The 17,380-nt window shown below is 31.7% G+C and overlaps 1 protein-coding gene across 3 annotated transcripts in view; it reads right to left on the reverse strand.

The window, feature by feature from the left end:
• Positions 1 to 17,380, reverse strand: part of LOC129948924 (BMP-binding endothelial regulator protein) — a 168,152-nt gene that overhangs the window by 78,679 nt on the left and 72,093 nt on the right. For all 3 annotated transcript variants that reach the window (XM_056060075.1, XM_056060074.1, XM_056060073.1), the window contains exon 3: positions 8,966 to 9,306. In XM_056060075.1, coding sequence (XP_055916050.1) covers positions 8,966 to 9,110 — 145 coding nt within the window. In that variant the 5' untranslated portion in view covers positions 9,111 to 9,306. The remainder of the gene's footprint in view (positions 1 to 8,965; positions 9,307 to 17,380) is intronic.

A 17,380-nucleotide genomic window follows, 5' to 3' on the forward strand; every position in this document is an offset into this window, starting at 1 on the left:
GACAATAAAAATTAGTAAAAATCTAGAAAATGTATCTCATCTCGAGTGGATGTGACGCAGCAGGTAGTTTATGATATTTTGCTTGAGATTTTCCTCAGTCCCATTAGAAGGGTCGTCAGGTCACATTTTCATTCTTCAACACTTCGATTTTCGATTCATTTACGAAAGCAAAGTCATTAAGTCAACATAAACAACAAAACATCAACTGATGAGGATTTTGAAGAAGTTTGAAGGGAACACAACAACAAGGCTGACGATGACGCAGCGTGATGATCTCTCTATATGTGATTCGAAACCGAACTCGAATCCGATCCCGAAATATACACAAACAAAACATTAGTTTTCCGAGTTAAATAGATGGCGCTTGTCGGCACCGCCGGCTCCTGTCAAAAAGACACGCAGAAACAACAATACAAACCAAACCAAACGTAGGTATATACGACAGGCTGAGACCGGCCGTTCGTCCGTCGGCAAGCCTTCCGATAGGAATACAACAACTACCCAACCCATGTCAAAAGCCACTCACTATCATTAAACAATCTTCCTGTGTGCCTGTTGGCAGTTGGCAGACATTTGGAAGAAATTGAGATGAATTTCACAAAGGAATTATTGTCAGTGTTATTTTGACGTTTGTTTAAAGTGTGGTACACACTATATTAATTCTGACCTGAGTGACACTTGTGGGAAATGTCAAATTTGTTCTTGGTGTTGTCTCACATCGATAAACAAAAATATGGATTTGAAACTCAAATTTGACAGTTAGTCAGTGTTTTGAAAATATTAACTGCGCTTAAATGTCACAAAAAGGTCTGATGTGTTCAGCAGCAGTTAATTAAAAAATGTGTTTTAATTTTTATTTTTACAAACGAGAAAACTGAAGAGATACATTTTCTCTCCAAAATGAAAAATGTCGTTCTAAAGTTTTTAATTTTTGACATTTATGAATTTTTAACTTTACATTTCTTTTTGGCATATGTGAAAATTTGATATTAATCCAAACATTTCCTAATTGAATTGTTCCGTCACAAATTCGAAACAATTATTTCTCAAATACTGTTTTTAAAGTCTTGAATTTGGAACATTTTGATGTACCTTGTCTAACGCGTTGCCTAAAGTAGTTAAATCAAAAGACTTCGGTGGACATTTGTGATCTATATAGATATAAGACGGCCTTTAAACATTTATTGTAAGCTGTGACTAAAAAATGTTTAAATAATTTCAATCAATTTATGTTAGTAATTTATGTAAGTGCGTTGTCGCTAGATTTCTAGAAACGTCTAAAATTGTCAGCTGCCCAAATAGAGAGGTAATAAAAATTCAAATTGGAAAATTCTAGTCAATAGAATTTGAGCATATTCAAATATATTTAAAATCTACGAGCCCCGTGATTTTATTACGCTTATATTTTTGAATTTCCTTCAAACTAGTTTTATGGCGATTCTAATTTTAAAATGGTTTACAGTTTTAAGTTTTTATGAAATTAGATTTAAATGTTTAAAATTAAAATTACTGCTAACCAAATACTATTTCCTTTGATTGAAATCTTTTTTGAAGTTTTTAAAAACTTAAGATTCGAAACCCCTTTTAATCTAGTTTTAAGATAAAATATATATCAAAGAAACTCAGTAAAATGGGGTTTTTGATTTTTGAATTTCAACTTTTAAAAATTTTGAAATTAGAAGATTGGTTTGTATTGCAATCGATTCCGTTCATTTCAACCTGAAAAGCCTGCTTTTGGTTTTGGTCTCCGGTGAAAAACTCAAACTTGATTTTGTACGGTAAGCTCCCGCCAAAAAAAGAGGTTAAAGCCTTTCTTTGTTTGTTGAAATAGATTTGGACAATAGTAGGCCCTATTAGCGCATATAAACATTTTAAGGCCATTTCAAACAGAACGCGGTTCCTCGCCAATGCTCTCCTCGTTTTGCTACGTCAACCGAGTTCTAAAAATCAATGCATTTTTTTCCCTTGCTTTTGTAATTTACTGCGAATTTCAGAAATCAAATCCAGAAAATTCTAGTGTTCTTTTAAGACATCAGCAAAAGTTAGAAATTTTTGTGGAGAATTTAAGTTTATCGATAATAATTAGCACCAACAAAATTGGCAGGAGATCCTCTCCCTTGTATTAAAGAAAACAAGAAAATGGTAAGTTCCATCGCCCCTGGTAGGAAGTTATTTTGTATAAAGATCGTTTTAAAAGTATTTCTGAATGTCACACCAACGATTAAAAAGAATATCTTCGTTATTTTTTCTTTCGATTTTGACGTTTGGACGTCTTTGCAAAAATCTACAACTTCCTCATTCGCAACTATATTATTCTATAGACGACAAGAAAAATTGTTTCCCATGCCGCTTTTTTTATTTTTTTCTGTTTTATCAGATTAAGCTTTAAATAAACCAAATTCTTTTTTAGAGGCTTAAGGATAATAATAGCCTTCTTAGTACCCCCAGCGTGTTAGGTCTTAAAAGGATCTTGAAACAAAACCATCATCTATTGATTATTTAAGAAACCTCCACAGTGTTAATTAAATAAATATTGAACGTCTGTTGTTTCAAATGGCATCTTTGATTGTCAAAGGTTTTGAGAGCAATTGAGTTGCGGTACTTTTTGTGCTTAGTACGAAATTGAAATTATAAACTTTGTGAATAAAAGTTTACCTTACTGCTGAAATTCACCTTTTCGTTCTACCTTTTTCACTCAGTTAAAACAAATATTTGATAAGAATACCCCCATTGAGTGGGTGATTAGTGCGGGAATTTGTCTTCTCTCATGTTATATCTATTTATTCTCTAAACATTCGTCGTCGTTGTGGAAAGGTAGACCCGACAACCATACCTACACACTTATAGGGGCTATTCCGGCTAAGCTCAACAACTCGAAGGACATAAAAAATATTAAATCATATTAATTGCTTATCAGATCTTAAAAGACATTTTTGTCGATGATGGGTTTTTCTTCTCTTCATCTTATGTCTTGGGAAATTCCCGCTGCTGCCATCAGCTTCAGTTCCAGGTGGAATCTGCCTTATGCACAGCACATACCTTAGTTATATAGAGATACTGATAATCCTAACTCTCAAGCTCGTGTATAGGAGATGTGATTAAATATGAAAAACCCTGCGGTGTTGGTTGTTGTTTTTGGGTTGTCTTTTCTGTCGGTAAGCGCGCATAGCACCGTACCCCATGTCGACAACTTCATTTGTTATTTGTGTATGTTTTTATCTTATCCATTTGCTTTTCTTTTTTTTTAAATTTGTCTTCAAAAAAATAAATAAAAAACATCCACATTCAGATAAAATAATAATTACCTGGTGCAGGGGGCTTGAGAATGGTTCTTTTTATGGTTATAGTAATGGTGGTGCGTGCATCCAGCTGGGCCAGGAATTTTTCTCAATGGATTTACATATAGACTAAATGGCACGCAGCAAAAGGTTTTACAAGATTGTAGATTCTGTACCCTCGATTAGGATACATACCAACCAAAGGGTTATTAAGTTTTGGTTTTATTTTGTACTTCAGAAAAGGTCTAAATTCTATGAGGATGAAGTTTCATTTAAGACATCGTTTATTAAAAAGGTCTGAATTTAATTGAAATACAACTTAAATCATCTACAATATAAAGGGATGCTATAAAATTAGCGCAATGTTTACATTTTATCCAAGTTCTGTAAATAAAGAGTTACATACTCTAAACTTGAAAGCTGACACTTAAGGGTTATTGAAAATGACAAAGCTCAGCAATTAGGCAATTAGGGAAGAGTAGTGATTGCCTTAAGAATTTGAACATAAATTCCAAACTGTTGCTGGATAGAACTTTGATCATTCACTAGAACTTACTTATGGATTCGAGACTTACGTTCTCAAAAAAACCTTAACCTCTTATCCGCGTTTGAGAGACAAGTCATAAGGAGAAAAGTTGACCCCCATTTGGGAGAATCTGTTATCACTTCAATATAAGAATTGCATTCATTAAAGTCCCTTAAAGATTGGGACTTACAATTTTGCAATCTCCAGCTATTTCACCTCAAGAAGATTGGAATCATTTCTTCTCCAATCATTTGAATGCAATCAATTGATTGCAATCATTTGAGACTTCATTCATTCTTCGTATTTACTTGATGTCCTTTCATTCACTTAAAGCCTTTTTATTCTTTTCCAATCTTATGTGAAATTTTACTACACACTTTTCAAATTTTGATTAGTGATAAGTGAGATTTCACTTTAGAATAGAGACTTCAAGTGTATGAAAAGATTTCAAAAAATGCAAAGTGAATGCAAAGAATGATTAAAGTCTCAAATGATTGCAATCAATTAATTGTATTCAAATTATTGGAGAAAAAATGATTGCAGTCTTTTTAAGCTCAAATGGTTAGTGATGGAAAAATATGGAGTCAAGTCCCAATATTGAGGTAAAATCAATTCATGCAATCTTTAAGTTAAATTTAATAAATGATTTATAATAATTGCATTCTCAAAAGATTGCACTCATTTTCAAGCCTATCAAAAAAGAACCCGGAAAGTCTTTTGCGTTACAATTTATGATATAAGACAGCGGGAGAGAAGACCATGCCTGCGCTATAAGGACACCCGGAATATTTAGATGCAAATCTGAAACAACTGGGAAACGTGGAAAAGCATGTTAAAGGAGGCTAAGACCGGATCCTGATTGTTGCAGCATACACTGACTCATCAACCAGGCCAAAAAAGTAACGAAGTAAGTGAAAGTTTGACTAACACAAGTGCCCTATAATAATCCTAAACTGTCAACTGTCAAGTTTAATCAGGGTTACCATTAGCTTGCAATAAATATGGTAGGAAATTAAAACACTGTTTAGGACACTTTTTTCTTAGTCCCAAAAGACCAAAATCGAGTGATCCAATTGAATATTTCACAAAATACAATTAAACAACAACTAGAACAAAATTGGACCTTGATTATGTTAAATATACTAAGATAATAACTAACAAACATTATATAAATTCCTATTTTAATTATGTTTCTTAAGAAGAATTCCCAAAAGAAATTTTAAAGCTTAAAATAAACGAATTTCTTATTGTGCTTTTTTAAAAATTTCTATTTCAAAAAATTATCATATAGAAAAATAACACAACAAATCATTTTCAAATAAAAACTAAAATATTTACATTTTAATTATCAACCAAAAGCTGTTAATTTGTTTAGCACAAAATAAAATAAACCTAAATATTCTCACAAGTCTAACCGAGTCAAGTAGGTATAAATACTTAATGATGTTTTATAAAATTCTTCAAATACCTCTTCAAGGTTATCTTTTGCAACAAAAAAAATTAAAAGAAATTCCTCACTGTCTCTTACGTATTCGTATAAATGTTAGAAAAATTAAGGAATATAACAACAAAAGTACAAAGTTTACGAGTATTTTTTTTTAAATAATATAAAATAAAAATTGATTAGACTTTTTGTTTGCGATGAAATTAATAATAATTTCACGGAATTTCTTAACCGGAATTGGTATCAGTTTTGAAAATTTGTTGTTTCTAACGTGTTTATTTTTTTTGAATACTTAACTTAATTCCAAACATAAGAACTTTCATTTAAAGGAAAATCAAATCGAGGTTCAAACAAGTTTAACAAAAAAATAATAAAATTAAATATTTTCGTTAAAGAATTTGTTTTTAATTGGTCTTAATTTTTAGAAGTTGTTGTCATAATTTTGAAAACAAAAAAAATGATCGACGATGTGAATAACGACAACAAGAATATTGAACTCATGTCTATAAAAAAATATGCTAACATAAAATTTAAATAACCAGATAAATATTTTTGCAAATGTGCACATACACTTTGGGTATAGACATTATTGTTATTAGCATACTTAAGAAAATTGGCAACAAATTAATTATATTTTGAAAATAAATTTACGGAATTTGGTGATTGTTGCATAATCTTTGAAAGTCGGGTTCAGGAACCCCAAAATCAGAACAATACCTTCTTTAACAACACATTAAAGATTTTTAAATTTATAAAAAAAAATGTCCTGAACGAGTTATTTCTCGAAGAAGTGATCACAATTATCCACCGATAACTTGTAGTTTTAAGCCTTTTGACAGAAAAGGAGATAGGAACATCAACTTCTCAGCGGGAAAAGAAGAAAACATGAGAAGCGTGTGTTCGAAGACATTGAGAGGTTCAGAAGCAAAAATGATGTTTGAAAGTTTTATGAGCAGGTTAAACGAAATTCACAAGTCCAGAAACTTCCAGCCGAAGGCTGCAAAGACGAAACATCATAGCATAGTATAAGCGTGGTAAGATTTCCATATCTTAGCTGAAGTCTAAGAAGCCGCTGGAGTAGATGGCTTAAATTCCGAGCTTGTTAAAACAGTTGAAGATAATTTGTTTAGAAGCATGCACCAACTTATGTTTATAACATGATTAGAAAAAAGCATACCAGATGAATAAAATATTATTTCTTGCAGCAGCTAAGAGACTTCTAAACATCTAATTCTAAATCTTCTCAGCAGTAATATGTAAACGTTTTAAGCTTATCTTAAACAAACTGATGTCCTTATCGACTTGATAGGTTTTTATCAGTGTGGCCTTATAACAAGAAAGTCTACAGTCAATCAAATATTCACATTGCGACATATGTTGGAAAAACCAAAGAACATCAAATCGAGGAGAACCTTAATTGATTTTAAGGCCGCATATGACGGCATCTCCAGTGACGAACTGTATAGAGCCATGTTTAGCTTTGGCATCCCTGCCAATCTTGTCAGTTTGCAGGATACAGGATGAACATAGAGAACTCAGTCCTCTCCATACAAAGGTTGGAAAAACTTAATCGAACCTTTCGATGCAAACGAAAGGTCCCTTGAAGGAATGGACTCCCACGTCAACAATAGGGGCACTATTTTTAAAAGTATGTTCAATTACTCGCGTATGGGGACGATGTTGACATAATCGAAATAACTTACTCGTAGCTTGATTTGAAAGGGACTTTTGTGAGTATTGAAACAGAGGCTGCAATAATGGGTTTAGAGGTTGATGGGGAAAAACAACATAAGGTGGGGCATACCTTATCGTAAAAATAAGTTGGACTATTTCCCGTATTACATTTTGAAAAAGAGAAATTAACCTTACTTCAATTTTGTAAAGTGCACTTGGCCTTACTTCACGGCACTCCAAAATGATTGTATGCATTAAAGAATAACGAATTTGACATCTGGCAAAATTTTTAGAAGTTTCAAAATGAGAGTTTTTTACAAAAAAAATACAAATTTTAAAAATACTACACAAAAGTTGGTAAAACAGATTTTCGATTTGAATATCTCGAGAATAAAAGAAATCATTTAGTTAAAAATTGTACCTAGTTCTAAAAAACATTGTTGTCAATGTAGTTTTCTTCCAAAAAATATTTCGTCATTTTGTATAACGTATAAGAACCTTCAAAAAAAAACTAAGTAAAAATAGTTTTTCCACTTAAATATTTCAGGGACAAAAAGACTTATTTTTTCATTTCTAAAAATTTGTTTTTAACTTTAGGTACATTTTTTCGGAAACTTTCATTGATATTTATTTTTTAACCGAAAAGTTACAGGAAAAACTAATAACGTTTTTCGACTTAAGCATCCCGAAAGCCAAGAAAAATAGTAACTTCAAATTTTGTTTATCTTAAACAAAGTGTTATTTTTCAATATTTTGTTAAAAACGTCGGTCTTTTTTTTAATTCGTGTGGATTTGATTAAAACAAATTAAGTTGGGTTTTAGAATTTAGAATGGTGGAGCTGAAATTTAATATCTCTTAAGAAATGCTACTTTCCATTAATGGCATTGCAAATTTTTAACTTCGATTGCAGTGTTTTTAAGCTTTAATTAAAAAAAATAATTTCGTTTACCAATTAAGTAGAAATTGTGATTGAAAAAAAATACACTAATTATGTTAACACTATAGAATTTTTTAGGTTAAAATTAAAAACCAGTAGCTCACCTTTAATTGTGTAACTTGATTTGTAATAAATTTTCGAGTGAAATAATTAAAATATGACAAAACTCGTCATGAAAAAAACATAAAACCAACACAAAAATAAAAGATTTCACTAAAGTATTTTATGTTTTATACATTTATTTTAATTTGTAATATATGCTAAAATTATGTTTAATTTCTTAACGATGTTGAAAACGTGATCTATTATATTTTTTGAGATAAGACAAAATCCATAAAGTAAGCCAGATTTGTTTGAAAATTAATTAAAAAATTTGTGTTAGTTTTCTTATAACATTTATTAAAAGTGTATGCACATTTTAAAATACTACATGGCAATTTTCTTTTGTTTATTTAATTTAAAAATATTCTGTAGAAAATCCCAAAAAACCTGTTTCTACATTTTAAACAGGCTTGAATGTTAAATTTTAACAAACATAATTACTGTCGACTTGTTAAATATATTTATAAGATTTATGGGCTCGTAAATACATTAAAAAAAAATGGTGCTAACACGTGTGATTTTATCTGGTATTGAAAATAAAACCAGCATCGAAAATATTTTAATTTATTACTTTATGCTGCGTGCTATCAGATATTGCTATAGATAGTTGGTACTTATTTTATAGCTCCAAGATTTTTTAGCAGCTAAAAAATTCAAAAACTTTCCATCAAACGTGAAACAGATGTTTTAACTTTATCGTAATAAATTTGTACGTATTTTTTGAATTAATTCTGACCAAAAAGTTACTTTCCTCCAATGCACAACAAACCCCATTTTTTTTAGATAACTTAAGCGATTTAAGTTACAAAAATTTTGATTTAAGACATTTTGGACAGGAAAGTAGGTGGTAATTGCGTTATTTGGAGTCTTTCAGCTAATGAATTCTATGCAACGAATTGGGTTAAATCTTCAGTAATGTTTTGATACATTGAAATAAAGTGTAATTTTTAGAAACTATTTTATAATATTTCTTGTAAAAGTTATTTATTTATTTAAAACTTACCCAACAATGTATCTGCAGCTTGTATCGTCACAATTTTACTATTGATGGCCATTAAAAATATTGTTGCAATCACAATCCAATTGATGGCATCTAATTTTTGAAGCGTCCGACTTCTTGTCGCGTTAAATTTATTCGATTGTAGCATGATTTTCTGAACTTTTCTTATGTCAAAATTTTATTTTTTTAAATTACTTTTTTCTCTTTTTCTCTAAGCTATCAATTTAGTGATTTTGTTTCTTTATTGATTGATTGGTATTTTTTAAATATTTTTTTTAATTAAAGTGCTTCATATTTTTATCAAAAAAATATTTCACACTTTTTTCATGGATTGATGAGAAAATCTGCAAAGATAAAATAAATATATTTTATTAGTTAAACTGAATAATAAACCAGCTTTTTTACGCTGGTGGTTCTTTGAGAAAAATTCAAAAAATTTATATACTCTTATTTACAAAATTAATTTTCAAAATGATATCTCCATTAAAAAACATTTCAACATCTTACTTAATAATTCATATTCAAAGAGAGCTTTAACAGAGCTTAAACAGTAAGAAAACCTCTTAAGAAAAACTAGCTTATCTGAAAAATTAATTTTTTCATGAGTACGTGTCGGCCCATCCCGAATGTATGATACTGCCTATTTGTCAAGATTTAGACAGAATAACACCTGTCAGTATCAAAAATATACCTAAGCAAAATGACACGAGAAAAAGTAAAGGATACATTATGAAGCCTTGTGGTACACTTGAAAGGAGATTTCCATCAAAAGTGGGCCGATTTTAAAATAGAATAAAACAAGTTGTATATCAATAAAGTTGTATGTTTATTTGACAGCTTTATCAATGCTATAATGTGTGAAATATAACATCGTTAAAATGATTGCCAGGGCTTCGATGGCTAGCGCCCATTAAAAGACTTCAATTACATAAATCAGGCTAAATTCAACCCATGTCTCATCGATTATGTTATCTTTGAGGGCGGCTGTGGTTTGAGGCAAATTCGAATATATGTGCAACTACACGAAGAACCACAAGACAAAGATTTAAGTATTCAATTAACACCATCTTGGAGGCCAATTCACATTGCATCGGAGCGAGATATCCACGCTATGAAACCGCTCGTGCAAAATATCGATTTTGTCTTGAGGTATGTGTCTTTAGTGTTCATATCATCCAATTTAGTCCACAAGAAGCTGGACGTCGATAATAATTGGCGGCGATGGCCTAGCCAAGAAGTATGGACTGATAACACTTCCAGCCCCTCCAGCTCATAATTCACAACAAGTATACTAAATTTATTTGGATGCATTGGTACCTCGTGAATTCGTGTGGTCCCAAATCTAGCAATTTTGGTTATTCACATATCCATTCATCCAAAAATGGTCCTCATCGCTAAAGATGATTTTGGACAAAAGTCCAATAAGCTAACACACGCTGGGTGTGACCGTTTGGTTTCGGCTCCTGGGTCAGTTAGATTTTGTATAGTTCGAGGTTCAAATCACGACAACTTCGTCCCATGTCGTGGTCTGCGACAGGCCAAATTCTTATGGGCGACGCGGAATTGACAATCTCGGATTCTTTCGCGGAGAGCCGTGATGATTTAAGCAGATCCTCCGTTTCAGTGTCGTAGAGGTGTTGGCTGATTGTTCACTGAATCGCTGAACATGAATTTGGACATTTAACGTTGAAATGCCGACTTTTAAGGACGACTGATGGTGATGATTTGTCTTTAGTGACCGAAAGTACAATAAACAATATGGCCACCACAAGCTGTCAAAATTAACCTATGAACCATTTAGACTTTTTATTGATAACAAAATGCAATACATTATTGCTTCATCGGAAAATCAAATATAAATATTGGAATTTTTTCAAGAAATAAAAACTCCAATTGAACATAAAGATTTTAATGTAAATTAACACTTTAGAGCAATTTACCAAAACCATAACTATCAAATTGGCGCGGCCGTTGAGTGACGGCAACTGTTATTAGCAGCCATGACACGTTCAACAAATATTAACCACAATAATTTGCGGTTAACTGACAAAAGTATCTATAAAAACTATGAATATACACCTCTGCCTATATTATAGCTCAATTTTCTAACCACTAAATTTTTTAACTGCCTTAGATTTCTAACTAACTGGAAATAAATTTACTATAAAATCGTAGTTTGTTCGTTGATATAGAAAACCCCAACCTATCATTATTCTACTACAATTATACAAAACTCACATAAGATATATATTTAAGTGTTTTTTGTTTATAATTTTAATTAAAAAATAAAAAAAAATATGTTCAAATATAAGATGTGCAAATTAAAGACAGATAAATTATTGTGAGTATGCAAACAATAACACATTCACTCACTCAATAACATCAACGTCATTCAAAAAGATCCAATTATAATATTTATGTAGGTTTCCTATAAAATAAAAGATACTCGTAGAAAATAACAATAAATTATTATAGATAAATATTAAATTATTTAAGATCGCGTGCAATTAACAACAACTTTGTACACAATTTTATCGAGAAACAATAATAAGATAAATAATTTCAAAAAAAAATAAGTTAATAATAGATCGTATTTGAATAAGGAAAAATGTGCGCTGCGCGGTGATGATAAAATGATAACACACTTGGCTTGGAGGTAAGTTCATTTTTAAGCACACAAAGTTTCATTTGTCTATTTTTGTGTAATAGATAGATTTTTTTTGTTTTTTTTTTCAAAACACTTTTTCAAGTGTCTTCTTTTATTTCTATTTGTTTAAACAAACAGAATTAAAAAAAAAAAACAGTACAAAGTACACTCTCGCTGATATTTACATATCCAGACGGTGTGCGCACTTCTTCAAAGCACCTTAGGCAAATACACAATCGCATATCATTTTATAATCTTTACATAGATCCGTAGATACACTTAATTTATATCTATCTATACAACATACCTTCCTAACCTACCTACGAGACTATACGTTTGCTAAGATGTACATATGTAGGTACCTATGGATCTTACTATGGATAGCATTATGAACAACAGGAGGCGCTTTACCTAAAGCTATCTATATCTACTTAGAATGTGTATCTTTTGAGCGTTCTGGAAGGCATAGTGCGGATGAGATACATCTCGTTCTGGGGCAATTTTCGCGCAATTTGTTAAATTTGTATCTTTTTTGTCTTGCCTTTGATTTTGTTTATACTATACAACTTGTTCTTGTTTTGTTTTATTTATGCAACTCTTCATTATTTTGCGGCTTGAAAAATTCACTGTTCACGCGGTCAGTATACGTCGTGGTCGTAGTTATTGGTAACACGGAAAATTTGGTTTTGAGGTTTTCCTAGATTTTTTTTGTTTGAAATTGAAAAAATAAAAGAAAAAATCAAAAAACGATTTATTACCTTGTGATGGAAAAACGTGCAGACATTCGACAAGCAGATTTTAAGTTTTTCGAATTTGTGATTTGGCATTATAATTGGCAGCGAGTAAACTTTATAGGAGGTAAAGAGACATAAAGTTTTGCTTTTTGCAGGTGTGTTGATAGATGAGGTTGATTTTTGTTTTGTTTTAGATTTGTGAATTTATAGAGTAATGTTTTTTTGTATATATGTACTGAGGGTACATATGGAGTATATATGTATGACGAGGTGTTAAGAACGTATTAGAAATTTAAACACAAAAAATACGAGACTTTTTACTTGTGACGAATAGTTAAAGGTGTTTCTGGGGATCATGAAACAATTTTTAAGCAAGGAACTGTCATAGTTTTACATTGAAGGGAATTAAGTTCCTTCAAACAATTATTTTTCACACCATAGTTGTGTTTTGTAAATAAAGTGAAAACTTAGCACCAAAGGCTTATCAAAAGCAAAGATAAAAATTAATAAAATTCGAAGAGAATTTTTTAGTGAACATAGTTTTTTTTTTAATTTGTTTCATAGAGCTAATATTTTTACCAGCTTAAAAAAAGTTAACAATATGGAAGTAAATTCTTCAGGGTTGCCTTTGTGTAATTTATGTTTTTACATGGCAACACTGGTTAAATATCAGAAGATACCTGTTATCTCTATAAATTATTGACAACAATTGAATAAAATGTATTATAAAGCTTAAAGATAGAAGATAAATTAAAGAAGATAGAAGAACTTTGTAATAGTTATTATTAGTTTGAAGATAGAACATATTATAGAAGTTAGGACCCAGAAGTTGGCTTCTAGAATATTGATGATAGAAGGCAGAAGGTAAATATAAAAGACAAATGATTGAAAATAGCAAACAGAAGTAGAAAAATATTTCAATAACTGGGAAAGACAGAGTGTGGTAAGGCATTTCACATTCTCGCAGTATCGTTAAAGAACAAATCTCCTTACTTGACAGTAGGACTGAGGTTGGGCTCTAGGGAATACTGATGAGGATTTTTGGAGTCGAGAGTATTACGGTTGAATTACTTGAGGAGAGGAATTTAACTGTCTGTTTATTTAGTTTATTTATTGCATAAATAAATAAAATAAAAATATGACGCAATAGTCCGTGGAGAACTAGAGCTTCGTAACTTACAACTCTTAACCATTCCTGTGTGCGAGTAATGTTGTCAGGGATGGACTGAACCTGCAGTTTAAAACCGAATCCATATCGGGGAAAGTAGCAAATGTGCCTTGAGTTTTCGTTTCGTTTTCTTGAGCTGACAGTTAATCAGCATTACCATGAACTTGGAAAGAAAGAATAGAAGTGCAATCGTTGACAACAGATTCATAAAAGATTTTATTAAAGTTATCAACTTGAGATCATACATTAACAAAATTATATTTTTTTATAAACGATTTTCTAGTAACAACGCATGTCTTACAATAATGTTAACAAAACCAAAGCACTTTCAGATAGGGCTGTAAAGTGCTATCCAAAAATAGCGAGTTTAGTCAAAAGTTTGAGGAAAAGTCAATTAGAACCATTTTTATCTTGCTGGCCACGTTAATAATAATTGTAGTGACGAAAACTCAGGTTTTTCCATTTCTTGCATAAAGACTTAAATCCTTAGCCTTTTAAACTTAATTTTACTCAAGAACTCAAGTCGATCGATCACCAATAACGTCTTATCTTTGCTAATGGGTACCTTGAGTTGCATTAAAATGATCCGAATTTTCATAGAAAAGTTATCTACAGAAATAAAAACATTTTTATCTTTCTGGCCACGTTAATAACAATTGGCAACCAAGATTTTATAATCTAACATCCTTAGAAATGTTTGTCTCGAAATGCTCCATACTACTACAATTTAAGACTTTAAAGATAAAGTTCGTAAAAATTGAACACAGGAAGCCGTAAACCTTGCTTTTTGACGATGATTCAGATGGTTCAGATTCATTGACCCAATCAATATGTGGTCAAAGTATATAACATCAGTCTCAAAAGTTGTTGAATATGATGACTTAGTGAAATCATCGAGAATTTTAATCTTTAACAACTGTGATTTCGACTTAAAAATAATTACTAAAAAGTTTTCTAAGCAAAAACGAAAAATACTGAAAAGGTCCTGATTGTATATGACTCTTTATCATGCATTTCTTCTAGTTTAACCAACTCAAGTCTCAAGTAACACAAAGAAGAATAATGAAGTCTAACTTTTTATTCGTGACACCCCTATAAATGTAGGCAAAACAGGAGCAGAACAACAACAGTTACTAAAACCAGTCGTTCCGTTCCGTATACCGTGTGTGTCAATAATGACAGTCAGTCACGTATTGGCATTCCCCAATCAGAATCAAAATCAGTGATACAAAATTATAATTAAAAGAGGCCACCCCAATATTAGACTAAACAAAACAAAAAATATTGTTTTTGTATCATGTTTATGACACATCAATACTTTCAGGGCAAACATAACGCATTATTCGACAACGGACGACGACAAGTTTCGCGAGTAATATTCGCCTTATAAACAATGTTGCAAGAAAACCAGCCAATATGGTAGACGACATTACTTTGGTTTTGTTATTGTTGTTTTATTTTTTTTTAAACAAAGCAACCAGGTGCTGCCAATTATATTGCAACGCATCGATAAAATCAAAAACACGCAGCGCAACAATTACGCACCACCACCACCAGCAGCAGCAGCAGCGAAGAGAAGTGAACCCCTATGCGGCGCGTTAGTCTGTGATTCTACGAATGGAACGCGCGCTCGCGCTATCACCGCACCTGGTTGTGGCTTGACTTTGGCTCAGTGCAATTCAGTACCGCGTCGTCTCGCCTTAGCCACACCACCGACCGCCCAAATGCGGGGGACACTTTTTCACAAAAAAACAAAGTAAGAACTTCAGGTGTATACTAGAGGCCTATTATGGTACACACATAACACACGCGTGCAAGGTACCTACAACTTGTCGGTCGCCTTGGCGTCGTCGTCGTCGTTGTAATCGTATAGTCGTCGTATAGCTTACTCCATCAGCTTTTATAGGGAAGCCACTTGGCCGACCATCTATGGCACATTATGAGTCGAATTAATTTAATTACCAATCCAATCGTTGGTCGATCGGGTGGCGCGCACACAACGCGCACTATTCATGCAAATGTCGCGTGTTAAGCGCTTAACAATTGCCACCTTCCCATCTACATCCACATCCATTCCAAGCCACCATTTTTGTTTTTATTTGTTTATAATAATTGTGTTGTTGTTGTTGTTTGGCAAAACAAAGTAAAGTAAAGGTAAGTGAGCGTGTCAGGTGCGGATTCTTGCATGCCATCTACCTATATGATGCGATGGGGGTGCAAATGCTTAACACAGTAGTGCAAGTGCAGCTTAAAACTTGCATAGGTACATTTATGGGAGAGACCAAATAAAAAAAGGAGATATTTTATTTTATGGAAACATTATGCAAAGTATCTCAGAGTTTATATTTCTATTTGCATTCGAATTTGAATTTGAATTTGTGTGTTTTATTTCAAATTCTGTGCTTCAATTGGCGATTGTTTTTTTTAAGTAGGAACGTTTTTCCAGTAATATGAGTAGATTAGGTTTTATGTATTTTTATGTTTTTTTTTTGTTTTAGTAATTTATTTATTTGTTTTTGTTTTGTTAAACAGTTAACAACATGTTTCAGTCGTTCGTTAATAATAATTACACATGTAAATGCAGATACTTAGCATTCGTAAGTATAAAAGATAAATGTAACAGAGCTACTTTGCTGTGCTTATCTGATATCTTTTTGTTAGCTATAAATGTGAGTTAAATTAGCTTAAGAGACGAGATTGGAATGGTGAGAATGGTGTTGAAGATACAACAAGATTGCCGCCGCCGATATCAAGTGAATTAGTTAGTAATTTATAATAATTACATTTTTTTTCTGTAGCAATTACAGAATATATAGAACTGCTTTGAATTGTAAGTATTTACAAAATGGTACCTGTTAAAAGTTGGTAGAATATGACGAAAGGAAGGTATTGGATTTACTAAGGAAAATGTTATTGGGGTGACTTTTCATAGACGACATGGTTATCAACTAACTGTGGTATATTTTGTTTTGGTTTTGTTTTTTTGTTTGGTTTACTGAATTCAAAGGATATAGTTCGAGTTTAAATTTGTAAGCACTTTTTGAATATGTAACTAGATTGTTTGTTACTTTTGAGGTAATTTTTATTCAGCAACATTTCTTCAACAAGGCACCTGCGTTACGACCAAAAAGAATTCTATAACTAAGGTAAAGAAACGGGAATGTAACGAACACATAATGAATCATCTGGAATAGTTTCATTCAAATTATAATTATAAGACAGCTTTTTAACGCTTGATATCTTGATAAAAAGTCATAGTGTTATACCTCTGTGGAATAAAGTGAGTTACACTTCTTATTTTAATGGAAATCAAGGTTCAACGAACAATAAGTAGCCATTTAGCTCAATATCTTGACATATAACGCACTAGGTCTCTCGGATTATTCGGTTACAAGTTCCAGTTGATTCATTAACTGAAGGCTTAAGATCCGATGATCCGATTCGTTGAAGACTCTCATTTTCAATTTTGGCCTTTAAACAGCTCAAATTCAACAACAATTCTGGTAAACAAAAACATTTTTCTAACGAGGGAAAAACGATTACGTTTATAAAATTGTCACATTAGAAGCTCAGAAAAATTAAGCTTTATTGTCGAGAAGCCAATGCACAATGTCTCGATTGTAGTAGCATGTCATTATTTTTGTAAACATTTTACTTCGTTAATGACGCTGTTATGCTATGTTAAAAAACCTTAATTTTTTACTGAAATTAAAGACATACATTTGGAAGACCTTTGATTTATACATAATAGCTCTTTTATTCACGTACTTTGATTTATTTTGCGGCAAACTTTAAGTGACAAATGTTATACTAACTATTCAAACACCTAAGACCAACATCAACTTAGCAATATGTGGTCTTAAGAACTT

The sequence above is a fragment of the Eupeodes corollae genome, chromosome 3, assembly GCF_945859685.1.
Source record: "Eupeodes corollae chromosome 3, idEupCoro1.1, whole genome shotgun sequence".
In the NCBI taxonomy this organism is placed as follows: Eukaryota; Metazoa; Arthropoda; class Insecta; order Diptera; family Syrphidae; genus Eupeodes; species Eupeodes corollae.